This window comes from Nymphalis io, chromosome 11 (genome assembly GCF_905147045.1).
Source record: "Nymphalis io chromosome 11, ilAglIoxx1.1, whole genome shotgun sequence".
Classification (NCBI taxonomy): Eukaryota; Metazoa; Arthropoda; class Insecta; order Lepidoptera; family Nymphalidae; genus Nymphalis; species Nymphalis io.
The window spans coordinates 7,599,065-7,614,833 of NC_065898.1; the positions used below are offsets into that span (position 1 = coordinate 7,599,065).

General features: G+C 35.3%; 2 protein-coding genes across 7 annotated transcripts in view; one reads left to right on the forward strand and one right to left on the reverse strand.

The window, feature by feature from the left end:
* The window catches only part of LOC126771950 (protein gustavus), a 58,548-nt gene extending 56,754 nt beyond the window's left edge, over positions 1-1,794 (forward strand). For all 5 annotated transcript variants that reach the window (XM_050492138.1, XM_050492137.1, XM_050492139.1 and 2 more), the window contains exon 5: positions 47-1,794. In XM_050492138.1, coding sequence (XP_050348095.1) covers positions 47-183 — 137 coding nt within the window. In that variant the 3' untranslated portion in view covers positions 184-1,794. The remainder of the gene's footprint in view (positions 1-46) is intronic.
* Positions 1,795-3,111: 1,317 nt separating this feature from the next.
* LOC126771909 (uncharacterized) lies at positions 3,112-14,475 on the reverse strand. 2 transcript variants are annotated; one of them, XM_050492068.1, is made up of 18 exons: positions 14,274-14,475; positions 14,091-14,179; positions 13,670-13,713; positions 13,255-13,461; positions 12,309-12,403; positions 11,149-11,258; positions 10,555-10,980; positions 9,457-9,876; positions 8,373-8,492; positions 8,108-8,152; positions 7,119-7,751; positions 6,868-7,014; positions 6,081-6,270; positions 5,361-5,724; positions 4,497-4,662; positions 3,924-4,119; positions 3,673-3,805; positions 3,112-3,510 (listed from the first exon to the last, which is right to left on the reverse strand). In XM_050492068.1, exons 1-18 carry the CDS (start codon positions 14,381-14,383, stop codon positions 3,376-3,378), a joined length of 3,630 nt encoding a protein of 1,209 aa, XP_050348025.1. In that variant the 5' UTR covers positions 14,384-14,475; the 3' UTR covers positions 3,112-3,375. The 2 variants fall into 2 exon arrangements, with proteins under 2 accessions (XP_050348025.1, XP_050348026.1); XM_050492069.1 differs by lacking the exon at positions 8,373-8,492.
* Positions 14,476-15,769: the final 1,294 nt, after the last annotated feature.

Sequence of the window (15,769 nt, forward strand, 5' to 3'; positions counted from 1 at the left end):
AAAGTAATAACCGCCTCAGTTGAATATTGAAACGTTTCGCCTCCAGCCGAGCCGCTGCCGCTAATGGAGCTGTGCCGTCGCGTGATCCGCCAGCGCGTGGGGCGCGCGCGCCTCCGCGCCGCCGCGTCGCGCCTGGCGCTGCCGCCCGCGCTCACCGCCTACCTGCTGTACCGCGCGCCCTAGCCGCGACCGCCCGCCCCCCGCAAGCAGCCCGACACACACGCGCACACAGAGACTCCTTACCGCAGTGCCCGACCGACACCGGATCGCAATACAACACATCGACTAAAACTTTTGAAGCCTCTCACGGTGCGGGGAACGCATCGACTGAGCGAAGTTAACCGAGTGACCGGCGTCCGGCTTCTGCCCGACTTCGATGAGATTAATGATACTTCTGTGTCCGAGTCGTCACTCATTCCATGAACGATTTACCGTAGTGCAATGCGACAGAATCTCATTTGCAAGAAAATAGCTCGTTTAAAGACTACTATGGCTTCCAGTTCTCGATCTTACTAGGGTCTGCTCTTCCTATTATTTTGAAAAAAATATCTTAGATGCTAATCACAATTTGACGAGGCTTAACTGTAATACAGGCTGAAAAACAAACCTAGCGATCGAGAAAAGACTACACAAAATCAGGTGTACAAAATTTTGATTTGTATGACTTCTAAAATGTACTTTTGCAAAAGCTAAATGCTGAATATGTTAAAAAATCATCACTCATAAAAACAAAGTAAAGAAATCGATGTACTTCGACTCCATCTTAGATAATCTCATTCGATACATATTGCAATATTCCGATGTGAATACAATGTTTTATTTTTACACTATCTGTGATATTTATATTTTAAAGGCATTACCAACGTTATCAAATAGGGATGCACAAACGATGCATTTTTAAGCAAATGTCACTGCGTACGACCACGATAAATTATCTTTTAAAGTTTGAAGGAGTTCCTTGTGAATTGTTATTATTTAAAATACGTGACGCTGCTACGTGGTGGGCGAATATGGTACTATTCCGTTACCGATATTATCAATTTATGGACGATAATATTTAAGTTAGACGTGGCAGTAAATCATTACAATAAATTGTGTTAACATTGATCAGATCTAATGCAAGCCGCACGTTTTTAAAGCCATATTGATCTCTTATAGAATATGATGTCTGCATTGAACATACTTAGTCGCTGCAGGTGATCGTATTTAACTCGTTAAGAAATATTTTAGAATGAACAACAGCAATTTATACATAACTCACGAGCCTCGGCAATTAATAACTAATGTATGAGATGTCATTGTTATTGTAACAATAGCATGCGAGCAGTCGCCGCTCGTGTCATAGGCCAGTGTATCGTTGGCAATCTTACATACTATTTTATAGCTCATTAAGTGACTGGTTTATTTTTTAGTTTAGGATTTTAATTCCTATTGTAAAAACGTGTGATTGTGTGATGTATAAATCTATGACTACACGCCTTTTCTTATGTTACTTGTATGTCGTTCGGAAGATAATATCGAAGAAATTGGTTCCAATAAATGCGCTTCAAAATCAAAGAGGAATTTAGACTCTTTCAAACTATTCTTCTCTGTAATACCCTATTCCAATCGGACTAGGAGTAAAAGGAAACAAACTGTAGATTTATAAATTGCTTGCGATTTTCTTATTTTTCTGCTGCATTACGCACTTCACAGTTCTTGATTAATTTACCTTTATTTAAAATACAACACTACTCCACTGAACTAGTTATTATCACATTAATTTAACTTTCGAATTTCCGATTACAACTTAACTTCTTGGACATTGAAAACGCCATGTTTTCGCGAATCCATAGTGAATATCATAGATTATTCAAGATCTCTAGCGGACCCTGGCGTTACTAGGCCGGGAACACGCTAGGCAGAAGAAGAAGATTCAAGATCTCGGCCAATGATATCGCGTCAATTGATATCGGTGACCAATTATATCGGTCAAAGTTATTTATTTGGGTTTACTCCTCTTGTGGTTGGAATAGGGTATGTCTTCTTTTGTGACATTACATTATTAGATGTAACACAATGAATTACGAGAATAGTATTTTCGAAGCACTGCTTTAAAATGGAGCATGTCAGCCATTTTAACGCAAATTAGTTATAATTAATCCATTTAAAATATAAGTACTTCCATTTCAATAAGATTTTTTTATATGTAGACTATGGCATGTAGACAAGACACCCCGTGTGGAGCTCACTTTTATATCGTGTCGATATTCACATTTTATCTCCAGCTTTATAATAAAAATTGTACTACGTGAATTTATGATTGTATGTAATCATAGAATATTGTTATATATTATTTTGTAATAAAGAGTATCGTGAGAATATTGACACGTGCGAAGTAACTATGATAAACTGCCAAATGCGATGTGTAAGCGATAGTTCAACGTGTGTGTAAATTGAACTATTGTGAGTGAGATATGATTGCGACGTGTGAATGTACAATATGTGTCGTGTGTTTGGAAAATATTTTTGTTGTGTAAGACATAATTATGGTAACATAAAATACACCAAGCATGATACTGTTGACGCAGTCCTTTAGAATAAGCCCCAAAATACATTCTTATTTCAATGTATTGTTTTATGCCCAAATTAGTGTTAATTTATTCCAATACAATTAACAAATAGGGGCTCATTCGAAAGGATCAGTATACTTAGCAAAAATATCCAATTTTAATTTTAATAATTCTCAAATTTAGACCTGTAAATAAATATCATTTTTACAGCGTTCAATGACTTTATTTTAAGTGAAATGCATTTTAGTTTTATAAGTAGTAGCCAATATTTTTTAAAGGTCATTTCTAACAGACAACTGCGATTGAGTGGAATCTCTTAGAAACAATGATTGAAAAAAAATAGGAAAACGATTGGAATAAATATACTGGTTAAGAAAATAATAAATAATATGAAATAAAATAAGTTTTTTATTATTGCATTTTTGCATAATGAATGATGAATTATGACCCAATTAAAAGAAAATTAAAACACTACAAACTATCCTTTTTAAAACCTACATCATATCTATATTACACGTGAACATTATTCGTTTATTAAAATAATGGCTAATAGTTACTAAAATAATTTAAGTAATAATATCGAATAATAACTTTAAATATGATGTTAAAATGTATTCATAATTCTAAGTTAATTTAAAAGAGCAAAATCATAGTCAGTTCAAGGGAACTAACACAACTCGCGGACGGATAATACTAAACTTTTATCTATAAGTACAAAACATCAGGTAAGTATTCTTTTTTGCAAAAGAAAACATTTTAAATTATAAATACGATAAGTCTTGGCCAGCCAGATTATAATGTTTCCTTCGGAACAGCAAACATTTTAATCACAAAGTGTATGATGTTCAAGCATTGTATCATCACTTATTAGAATAGTATTTTCTTCCCCAAGATCTTGTGGTAAATCAATTTGTGCCGTCAATTCTTGAAGACCTTCTATGAGCTCATTCAGACAAGCCTGAAATAAAACAGTAATTAAAAAAAAGACATTCAGCTAAAATGTGTATAGAACAGGAATATGTAGAAATTAATAATTAATTAATTTTATACTTTTCAATTTGTAATACAGAACTAAAATAAACCAATTAATAAAAAATAATTAAAAAATTAAAAAAATTACCTTCGTTTCACTGAAATTCTCTAAATAAGCATCCATAGCTGAATCTTCTCCTTCAAAAGGCTCCACTAACACTTTTAAGTGATCAGGCAGTGAGGTTACATCTAGTTCTCCATTTGATTCGTCCTTGATTATTCTATCAAAAAGTAATTTTATTAATTATAATAAACACGTAGTAACTTTAGTAATTTTAGTAAACTTTCTAACAGCGGTACTTAATATAGTAAAGATGGATGGAAATTAGAAATACCCACTTGAGTATCCTCCGGCGAGTGAACTCCGGGCCCGTGATGACGGTGACTGTGGCGAGTGCGGTCGCGTCGCTGCCGCGCAAGCGTCGCTCCAGTTTGTTCCACGGCACAAGCAACGTTATGGAATGCTTCGAACGGCGGTTTACTATATGACGGCTGCCGAGTAACTGTGATTCGGCTGCTATAAATCTGTATTGTACTGAAATATAAAACTCAAATCAGAGGAAATATTTTAAAATAATTTGTAGATTTTAAATATATATTTTTTTATAATATATATAATATACCTCCATTTTAAATTATTTTCTACCCTTTTTTTTCTTTACGCTGGAAAAACACGTTACGCGTTTCCCCCAAGGGAAAAGTGGGGGGGGTATGTGGGGCTTGTCGGTGATCAAGGCGCCGAGTGTGCCCCGAACATTGGAATACCCACTAAAAAACCAGCGGTACCCTTACCGTAACGAGAAGCGCCACGGGATCGCTTTCGCATGCTACCGTGACGCTCTGAAAATTATTTTCTACCCTGGAGTCTTGAAGTTGGACAAAAAATATAAAAAAGAAGTGCCCAAAACGTACGGTTGAAGTGCACCTGCGCGTAGACGAAGGCGGGGCTGAGCGCCTTGTTGTAGAGCGTGAGCTCGAGCGGCGCGCGCGACACGGCGCGCACGAGCGCCGTGGGGCCGTACGTCACCACGCCCGACCAGCGCAGCGCCTCGCCGCTGCCGCACCCGTGCAGCTTGATCTGCGATAGTAGGGGCTTGCAATATACAGTGGATAACAAACAAAAAAGGAGCCAAAACCAGATTTCACGTTACAATTCTTACATTATATTCTAGAATCAGTAGGCGTAAGATAAACAACACAATTTAGATTTACTTCCAAAGTGCCAAAAAAATACTCCGGCGAAATTCAAAACGCTACATTTTCACGAATCCATGGTGATCTTCGTTCTCGACCTGTACTCGAATATGTAAATTCATAGTCTAGAGTTGTTTATTTGTATTTACTCCTGCTATTAGAATTCAACGTAAAATACTTATTTCTTTTCACTTTTTTTATTATGAGATAACCGTACCGTAACAGCCTGTGAATGTCCCACTGCTGGGCTAAAGGCCTCCTCTCCTCTTTTTTGAGGAGAAGGTTTGGAGCTTATTCCACCACGCTGCTCCAATGCGGGTTGGTAGAATTCACATGTGGCAGAATTTCAGTGAAATTAGACACATGCAGGTTTCCTCACGATGTTTTCCTTCACCGTAAAGCACGAGATGAATTATAATCACAAATTAAGCACATGAAAATTCAGTGGTGCTTGCCCGGGTTTGAACCCACGATCATCGGTTAAGATTCACGCATTCTTACCACAGGGCCATCTCGGCTTTTTTTATGAGATAAATGAGTATATAATTAGCATCAACATTTCATAATATCACATATACTCACCTTTCTCGAGTAATCGCTGTTTTTATCGAAAACTAAATGCAAAGCCGCCGCGTGCGGCATGCAAGAATTGGGCGCGAAAATTATCGGCAACGGTCTGCATTCAAATGGTCCAAACGAAAGAATAAATGTTCCCCTCGCTTCGATACCAGGAGAATCGATAAGGAAACCTTCGCCAACTATTTGACAGCGAATCTGAATTTTCTTGTTTGTTGAATTTTTTAAACTGAGCTCCTTCCTTCCAGCCCGCACCCATGACATATTATTGTAGTTGGTTTTGACTGGAAAAGATTTAGGTTTATCTGAGCCACCAACAATATCAATCTTAGTTATGTTGCCTGTAGCTGTATCTTCCAATATTAAAGTCCTGAAAGTGAACATAAATTAAATAAAAAATAATTCTGTTATTAACTGTTATTAAATTCAAACCTTGCCAACAAATTAGGACTAGTTTAAGATTTTTTTATACAAAATAGAAAGGTGTACAAAAACAAATTGGCTAATGAGCTACATGATGATAAGTGGTCACCATCACCCATAAACGTTGGTCCTGTAAGACTTACATTTTTTACATTGTAGATATGCCACAAACCATGATAACTAAGATGAACCTTGTGCGTGGAGTTACATGAGTAGGTGGTGCCTATCAAAATGGACTTGCACAAGAACCTACCTTGTTACTGATTAAGGTTTAAATATTCCAAATACGTTTTGAAAGATTACCCTTCACTGACAGCATCCAGAGGTCCGGTGTAAATGAGACTCAGTTCTTTAACACTTTCAGGACGAATTTCGAGTTTTGTCGCAGATACTTTGAAAGGGAATTGATTATCTTTGCTCGTATTGCTTCTAAATTTAACCGCCCAAACTCCAGTTATAGAGCCAGTATTACAAAGGTTTATTGTTGTTGTTTCTGAAAACATAATAGTTATGGTTTTTTATTAAATAATACATTTTTTTAATATTAAATGTAAACAAGTTGTTATTATTATTATTATTATTTATATATATAGCTGGACAAGCATATGGACCACCTGATGGTAAGTGGTCGCTAACGCCCATAGACATTGGTATTATAAGAAATGTTAACCATCGCTTACATCGCCAATGCGCCACTAACCTTGGGAACTAAGATGTTATGTCCCTTGTGCCTGTAATTACACTGGCTCACTCACCCTTCAAACCGGAACACAACAATACTAAGTACTGCTGCTTTGCGGTAGAATATCTGATGAGTGGGTGGTACCTACCCAGACGAGCTTGCACAAAGCCCTACCACCAGTAAAAAATTATAAATTAACTTTAAATCGTTGACGTATGTCGTATAAATGGGCTCATTGTAAGCACGGTATAATTAAAGTTGTATGTATTTATCATGTATGTATGTACCAGACATTAATATTATGTATTACTGTTACAATTGATGGTGTAAACAGTTGTTTATTTTTCTGTCACTTCCTATTTCTATGAGCGTAGATGACCATTGCCAGAATATTAAAAAAAAACTTACCATTTGTAAGATGAAGCTTACTAGATGGAGGCTGCAACTCAAGAGTGGCACAACCGACTGAACCAATGAGATTAACTTTCTTCAAAATGGTGTTAATACCAATTAAATTAACATTCAATGAACCTTTGAAGTTGACCATTTTTTCAGCTAAAAATAAATTAAAACAATATATATAACATTTAAATTTTGAACCAAGTTCAAATCTTAACATTCCTCTGTATGTAAATATAGAAAAATATATAATAGCATACTTAATTCTAATTCCAACAGCTTCGGTGCGACAAATGTGATAGTCACTTTAATAGCATTACCGCTACTCAATCTACATAATTGCTTGTTCAAGCCTTTCATTTTAATTTTTGCTTGAGGATCTTCCGTCGACGCATGCCTTTCCATGAGAGCCTTGCTAACATCATTCTTCATTATCTCCTGAACAGATTTGATCACAAACATACTGTCTCCCTCGGCTATTGATAACTCTAGTTGAAGATCTTCACAACAATCACTAATCAGAACGAAGTACTTAGTTAAAGTGGATTTTTCTTGAATCGTCGGAAAGGTAACCTTATTAACTCCATCGCAGGATAACGCTTGTATTGTTGGCATTTTGATACTAACTTCTAAATGTCCTTTTTGTTCAACGTCACCGTCTACTGACGCGTCTTTTAAGTACATCGTGAATGGCAAATACTGTTCCAATTCTATATTGGAAGTAATATGTAATGTGAACTTCTCCGTTTTCCCCGGCGATAGAAGTAACGGTTGACGCGGTAACTCGATGGTGAGATCTCTCCCTTCGTTAGGTAGTTCATCAAATTCAAACTTAGCAGTCAACCAACTATCTATGAGTGTGGTTATAGTGATTGACACAGCAGCGCTTACTCCTGGAAATACATTATTTTATATTAAAATACATTTTTGTGATTCTTATTAAATTATACAGGCTGGAATAACTTCCTTTATTTTGTATATAATTCGGAAACTGCAACTTTATAAAGCTGCAGTACCCGAGGTCCTGGATTCCAAACCCAGGTCGAAACAATGAAAAGCTATTATTGGGTTTCTATGTCGGAAACATACAGTAGCAGACCGGAAGTCGCGGTGTTTACATTCCCGCGCTTTGGAATGCTCGTAAAACCATATAGAAACTAGTTTAGCTGTTTTTTCTTTTTGCAATTTGTTCTACAATACTCTAAAAATATAGTAATATTATCAAATAAAAATCCACTCAATCACTTACCTACGAAACCTTTAATGGGAGTTGATATGATTTCAGCCCACTTTTCTGTAAACAATTGGTCAAACTTAATCAATAAATATTTTGTTAGTTAAAAAATATATAAAAATAATGGTAACACATCTATAGCATATATAAGCCCCAGATGTCAAATATTGCAATGAAAAATTATACAATTCAGTTATTTCTTCATGCAATGAGCTGAGTTAGTCATCAGAATAGAACAGTTAGTCAAGTTAGTGATCCATTTAAAGCGAGGCCCACAAACCTTTTGCCAAGCTCTCCTGTTTCAAAAGTTTATGCTGTAACACCTCTTGCCAATCTACTGACTTATCTAATTCTCTATATTCAAAGTTTGGGAAAGGCGTATGCGTTGTATTAACCTCGCCTGAAAATAACTACTTATTATCACAAACACCCAGAGCGTGGAGCGTGGAGCGTGAAGCCGAGATGGCCCTGTGGTAAGAACGCGTGAATGTTAACCGATGATCGTGGGTTCAAACCCGGGCAAGCAGCACTGAATTTTCATGTGCTTAATTTGTGATTATAATTCATCTCGTGATTTACGGTGAAGGAAAACATCGTGAGGAAACCTGCATGTGTCTAATTTCACTGAAATTCTGCCACATGTGAATTCTACCAACCCGCATTGGAGCAGCGTGGTGGAATAAGCTCCAAACCTTCTCCTCAAAAAGAGGAGAGGAGGCCTTTAGCCCAGCAGAGGGACATTCACAGGCTGTTACGACGACGGACCCAGAGCGTGCTCAGCAGATTTCAAATGTGATTTCTAAAAATAATTAGGTAGATATCTAGTCCATATAGGCTTATAGATTCTGTACAATATATCAATATACTAAAGAAATTATCAATTTAGTAATATATCCTATTAGTCACATATACAGTTAACCCGCAGTAATCCGACAAATATATTGCAAGGCGGTGTCGGCTTGGTCACCAACGCCCATAGACATTGGCATTGTAAGAAATGTTAACCATCGCTTACATCACCAATGCGCCACCTACCTTGACAACTAAGATGTTACATCCCTTGTGCCTGTAATTACACTGGCTCACTCACCCTTCAAACCGGAACACAACAATACCAATTACTGCAGTTTTGCGGTAGAATATCTGATGAGTGGGTGGTAACTACCCAAACCAGCTTGCACAAAGCTCTACCACCAGTGTGAATGTTACACGAAGATGCGTCGCAATAAATGTACTTTGTAAATTGTAATATGGGGATGTCGGATTAGATAGAGTCAACTTTATTGTAAAGAAAGTAACAAATAGATTTTGTCTATGAAAATAGATAAATTGAGCAGAGTTAAATATTAGTATCGCAAACATACCTTTACTACAGTGTAATGGACTATCACCAGATTTGAAACTTGCAGCTTCTTGAACCGTACTGAGGGTTGATTGACTTGTACTCGACGGCGAATGTGATGGAGCAATCCGGTGCATCTTTACATCATCACTATCAGTACCCTGAGTGTCCGTTGAGTGACGCGTAACAACAACAGATGGGACCTCTTTCTCCTCATTAATTTTCAATTTATCGAGAGATATAACTGTGTTTATTGTTCCCGATGAACTGGCAGTTTCAATATTTTTCGTATCCTTTAGATTTGTCACAAATATATCTTGTTTTGCTTTTTTATTCTCCAGTACGTTCATGTGCAGCTCGGAGAGTGGCTGCTTCCTATTTACTTGCTTGGTTTGATTGTTTAGCTGTAATATATCTGTGACACTAACGTTCGATTGTTTTCCTAAAAAACACAAAAAAACACTATACCTCTGATGTGATTATTTAAACAAATTAAATAATTAATTATCTTGTCATGTTATGTATTCATGTAAATTATTTAGTATGAGTAAAATGTTGCGCATGTTTCGAAAAGTACATAAAATCGTTAGTACTGCGCCTGATCTATTTCCAGTATGGATTCTTTTAGAACGGAATTTAAAGTGGCTGAACTCTATTACACTGATTTAATATAGAACATCAGAGAAAATAATCATGCCCTCTTACAACAATCACCAAAAAAATTACAAAAGATATATCAAAACATCATGTGAACAAAAATGTCTAAAATAGGTAAAGTACTAACAGTTTCATACATACATTACAGTCGAACCCCAATCGCAATGGTAGTGCGTACCACATACTTCTATAACACATCTACCATTCGCTGAGTCAGTACTGACTAAGGCTTATTTGTAAAGTCGAGACGAATCGCTAAATAAACTGACTAACTAACTAAAATGGTGTAAGGGAGTTGTTCGTGCAGTGTACCAGGGTCACAACTTTTTAGTGGTGGCGCATTGGCGATATTAGGAATGGTTAATATTTCTTAGTGTCCATGTCTATGGTTGGTGATCAACCCCAACTATCAGGTGGCGCATTAACCAGTCTATTTGAAATTAAGAACAAAATACATAATTACCTAGATAATCCGCAATTTTGGAAATACTTAAGGAATTCTCTGTAGAACATTCAGTATCGTCTGACACAAGACGCAGTGAGGACTGCAAGTTTCTCAGTAATATGTCTGTGGGTTTCGGAGCCGTGAACATTTTTTGATTCGTACTGTGATTTACTGGTTTTGTTCCAGCCATTTGTGCATAACTTTTCACAGGAACCGAACTTTTATTGATCATATTAGACACATCCATGAGTGACGGTTTAGCAGATAAATTGCTTGGAATTCCTACATCTTGAATTTTTGTAGGGAATAAATTGGTAACAACGTTTTGCTGCTGCGATTTATCGATACGAGGCTGCCGAACTGGTACACGGTCTAATGTTGTGTCCATCTTGTATGTATTGTTGGGGTTACTGTGTGCGACATCTGATGGGCCAATTAATGACACTGAAACAGTAAGAATGGTGCTGCATCTAAATAGGCATATTGTTAAACATACAGATTTAGTTAATACTTAGAAAGTACATACTTTGACCTCTTTTTGTTAAATAATAGTAAGCAATAAAAAAAAATCAGCAATAAAGTAAAATTAAATAATTTAAAATAATGGCATACCATCTGTTATACTTGGTCTGTCAGGGCTGTCGACGTTGCAGAGTATTTTCCCAAAGTCTGGACACCTATTTTGAAAATAGGCTCCAACTGACATATTCGAATTGCTCATCCTAAAATTCAATAACAGAAAACATATTCAAATTAAGTATAATAGAATAGGAAGGCGGACGAGCATATGGGCCACCTGATGGTAAGTGGTCACCAACGCCCATAGACATTGGCATTGTAAGAAATGTTAACCATCGCTTACATCACCAATGCGCCATCAACCTTGGGAACTAAGATTTTATGTCTCTTGTGCCTGTAATTACACTGGCTCACTCACCCTTCAAACCGGAACACAACATTACCAAGTACTGTTGTTTTGCGGTAGAATATCTGATGAGTGGGTGGTACCTACCCAGACGAGCTTGCACAAAGCTCTACCAACAGTAAGTATAATAAATAATACAATCTATACTAATATTATAAATGCGAAAGTAACTCTGTCATGGTTACAGGGTTAGAACACTGAACCGATTTTGATAAAACTTGGTAAGGAAGGTCATATGCCATTTTTTTTATAATAACTCCTCTTACCTAACAAGCGGGCGAAGCCACTGGTGAGCACAAGTATTTTATATCTCATTGGCTAAAAGCCTTTTCGCCTGCGTAGAATTATTTTATTCGAGTAACAATGAGTTATCAACGTGTGTTTGCAATTTGGTGTGTACATATTACACATATTACACATAATACACATAATACATATTGCCATAGAAATAATTGCCATTTAATCTATTAGTGATATGTTAAAATGAGTTTTTTATACACAAAATGTTTTATCATCAATGATTACACAATTTAGCCGTAAAAATGGAACAAATGATGTGCTTCTAGTGCATACAATTTGATCATGCAAAAAAAGTTGTGATTACAAATATACAAAAATTATTGCACATTGTAGCGATGCAAAAATACATACCAGTTTTAAAGGCGATAAGTAAGTAACAACTTAATGAACTTCACAAAAATTTTAATCAAAATAGTTTCAGTAGTTATTGCATGATGGTCGCGCAAAGGGACATACAGTTTTTTATATCTATCAGATATAGATTAGTATATAAGTGATTAAAATAATGTAACATTACCTATGTATATGATAACAAAAGTATACTTACAGTAAGCTATCCTGAAAATTGGCTTGAGTGCTATGTTGCACGGGAAGAGGAGCCTCTCTCATCACAAGTGATGCTTCATCGGCTGTTAGATCTCTCTGAAATTTATTATTATTATTTTACCCAGTGCCGTAGGTACTAACCTAATTAATTATGTGTATTGCTGTGTTCAGTTTAAGAGGTAAGTGAACTAGTCGAGTTTCAGGCACAATGGATACGACAGCTTAGATCTCAGAGCAAGCATTGCATTTACCATGTAAGGTACTTCTTACAGTGCCAGTGTTTACGAGCAACGGTGACCATGTACCACCAGGTGACATCTCTATTAGAAGTTTTCAATTATTGATTATATATCTTATATATAATATGAATGTTTGTCTCACATAAATTATTTTTGTTCTTGTATCTTAATTAGATAATGTTCGTAAGTACAAAGCTCACCTAAAAGAACATTCACAACTGATCATCATCAGTTGATCTGAGGAAAATGATAAAGGACCAGAATAGAGATGGTAGAAGGCCCTAGCTCATATGTGGTAATGATAGACAATGGTGAATTATAACTTGGACATGTTAATCAAATATTGACCAGCACTGATATGAATATAGCCTATCAGGACCACAAATAGATATCCCTCGTACAGTGTCGGGACATAATTGGAATTCAATGTTAGTCATAATTTTTAAATTGTTGAATATATTACATTACAAGGGAGCTGATTATATGACGGGAAAATATATCATGATTGTAATAATTAGTAATGTCATATTGTTTATATCAAATAAGTAGTTTTGCTTTCGAACTTATTTTAATATATATTTTATTTACTACGGCACACATCGAATTATGTCATTGTTCTTCTTTCATAAATAAAATATTACATGTAATGTAACTTTGAAGGGGTAACTCGTACATCATCAATTCAGTAGTTACAATAAAATCCCAAACCTTTGAGTGAAATGAATAATTTGTAGCAATCGAATGTCTCATTAAATCATTAATTTCAGATGTCTGTTTGTCCATATGACTTGTAATGCTGTCTAAAGCCATTGAGTGACGACCATACTCCTCAAATGCTCTTGCCGAACTAAGTGGTTCTTTAATATCTTCAGTTCCTGTGGACCTTCCTGTCATTTCACCTGGATTGAATGCTGTCTGAAAATATATTTAATTTTACATTAATTGTATTACACAAAGATATATATATTTTTTAATTTATAGTGAATATATATTACAAAAAGAAAAACAATTATTTCATTTACAATATGCTGTGATGATCAGCTTAAAAACAAATTAAAAATTAATTTAAGTTTCAAGAATAGAGTAAAAATTAAAATCCAAAATATATATAAATACTGCTTACCGATTTGCTCAGTGAAATATTGTCAATACCTGATTCACCAAAGCCTGAAATTATTTTCAAATGTCTTTTATTATTAATATAAACAAAGCAGTACATTTTCAAAAAATAAAATTTAAAAAACACATCTACACATTATACACATATACTAGTTAATTTACTACAAAACTAAAATTTAGAAGACACTGTCTCCCACCCAGCTACTTTTATTACATATAAAGATATTTAATTTTTTTATACTTTCTCTTATATTTTCACAGCTTCCTATCATCTGCTGTGCATGAAGCTTGTTTTTACTTCATTACAAAAAATGAAAAAAAGAAAATTGCCTGTTTGTGTATATTGCAAGAGTATACTTTAAATTCATACAGCCTAAAACCAGAACATATTTAACTTAATTAAATTTAAATACGTAAATAATTACCTTCTACGCGTTCCAAGTCTAAGATTCCCGATGATGATTCGTAATTGGTTCCAGTTTTATTAAAAGCCATCTGATTAGAACTTACACTGCTATATAAAGTTGGAAGGAAAAACAAATCACGTTTATACTTTAAATATTAAGGAACTAAACAATAACAAATCATAAACATAAACAAAATTTTACCTTTGTACGTCATCATTGTTAGTTTGCTGTCGTCTTTGCAAATTAAAGGACTTATCTTGGGCTAAGTGCATTAATCTTTGTATTTTATTGGGAGTTAAATGATTATCCATTATTTTATTTAACAGTATTTTATAGTGTATTTAAACAGTCTCAATAAGTCAACGGAATTCCAATTCACAAGTTTTCTGTTATGATCACTCAACTTTTCGTTAGAATTCAAAATTCTTGAACTGTATACATTTGACATATACTGGAAAATGTTGCATGTTCTATCCGCATTCCGCATTGTTAATAATTTTTTAAAGGCACGTTATACTTCGGAATAATCATAATATGCTAATATAAATTATAATTTATAACATTGAATGAAATTACTGGATTGAGCGGAAATTGTTATTTTAAGTCTTACTATGCTTATAAGCATATGAGCATCCGAGCTGTGCTCGGAGTATCTTTGAAGGATAAGATCAGAAATGAGATTATCCGGAAAAGAACCGGAGTCACCGACATAGCTTGCAAAATTAGCAGGCTGAAGTGGCAGTGGGATGGTCACGTATGTCGTAGGACCGATGGCCGTTGGAGCAGACGAGTCCTAGAGTGTAGACCGCGAATCGGCAAGCGTAGCGTAGGGCGCCCTCCAGCCAGGTGGACCGACGACCTTAAGAAGGTGGCGGGCACCAACTGGATGCGGAAGGCGAGGGACAGGGAGCTTTGGCGCACCTTGGAAGAGGCCTATGTTCAGCAGGGGACAACGATTGGCTATTGATTGATTGATTGATTGATGCTTATAAGCGTAGAACCTTATATATGTCGTAATTTTAGATGAAAAAATTATGAATTTGATGTTTTATCTCAAAATTGTTGTTGTACTCGTGCCGTTAGCTCTAAATTAAATTAACATAGTACTCTTTTATTTTAAAAAGGGATTGGTCACATAATATTGTATTGTCACACGTGCGTGTGCAAACAGCAAAATCAAAAATATATATTAAACAAATCGGTACTAATTTTGCACTCCTCAAATCAATGGTTTTAAATGGGTGTCACTAAAAATACATTTGCAATATTTCATTTACATAAGTCTTTCTACTCAGTTTAAGTATATTTAATATATTTTTTAAACATAATCTTCTCTTCTTAATCAAAGAAAAAAAGTCTATTGTCTACATGACTAACGATAAGTTAAAGTTCAATACCTTTTTTATCTAGGCAGTAAAAATAATAGTTTTTGGACTAAACTAATGCGTTTGTTATTCTTCTATTTACATATTTAATTTTATTTAAACAGAAATTATAATGCCACGAGCAAGGGTGCATTACCGTTGTCGCCTTAACTAGGTTCCAAAAATACGTAGACGTCAGAAAATATTTCTACAATTATAAAATATTTATTACTTAGATAAAACCTACTACACAAAAAAGGACACTCAAAATCATTTTAACTTAACCGCTGTTGCCATTTTTCAATTACATTCTTTAATAGACTGAGCAGTGTT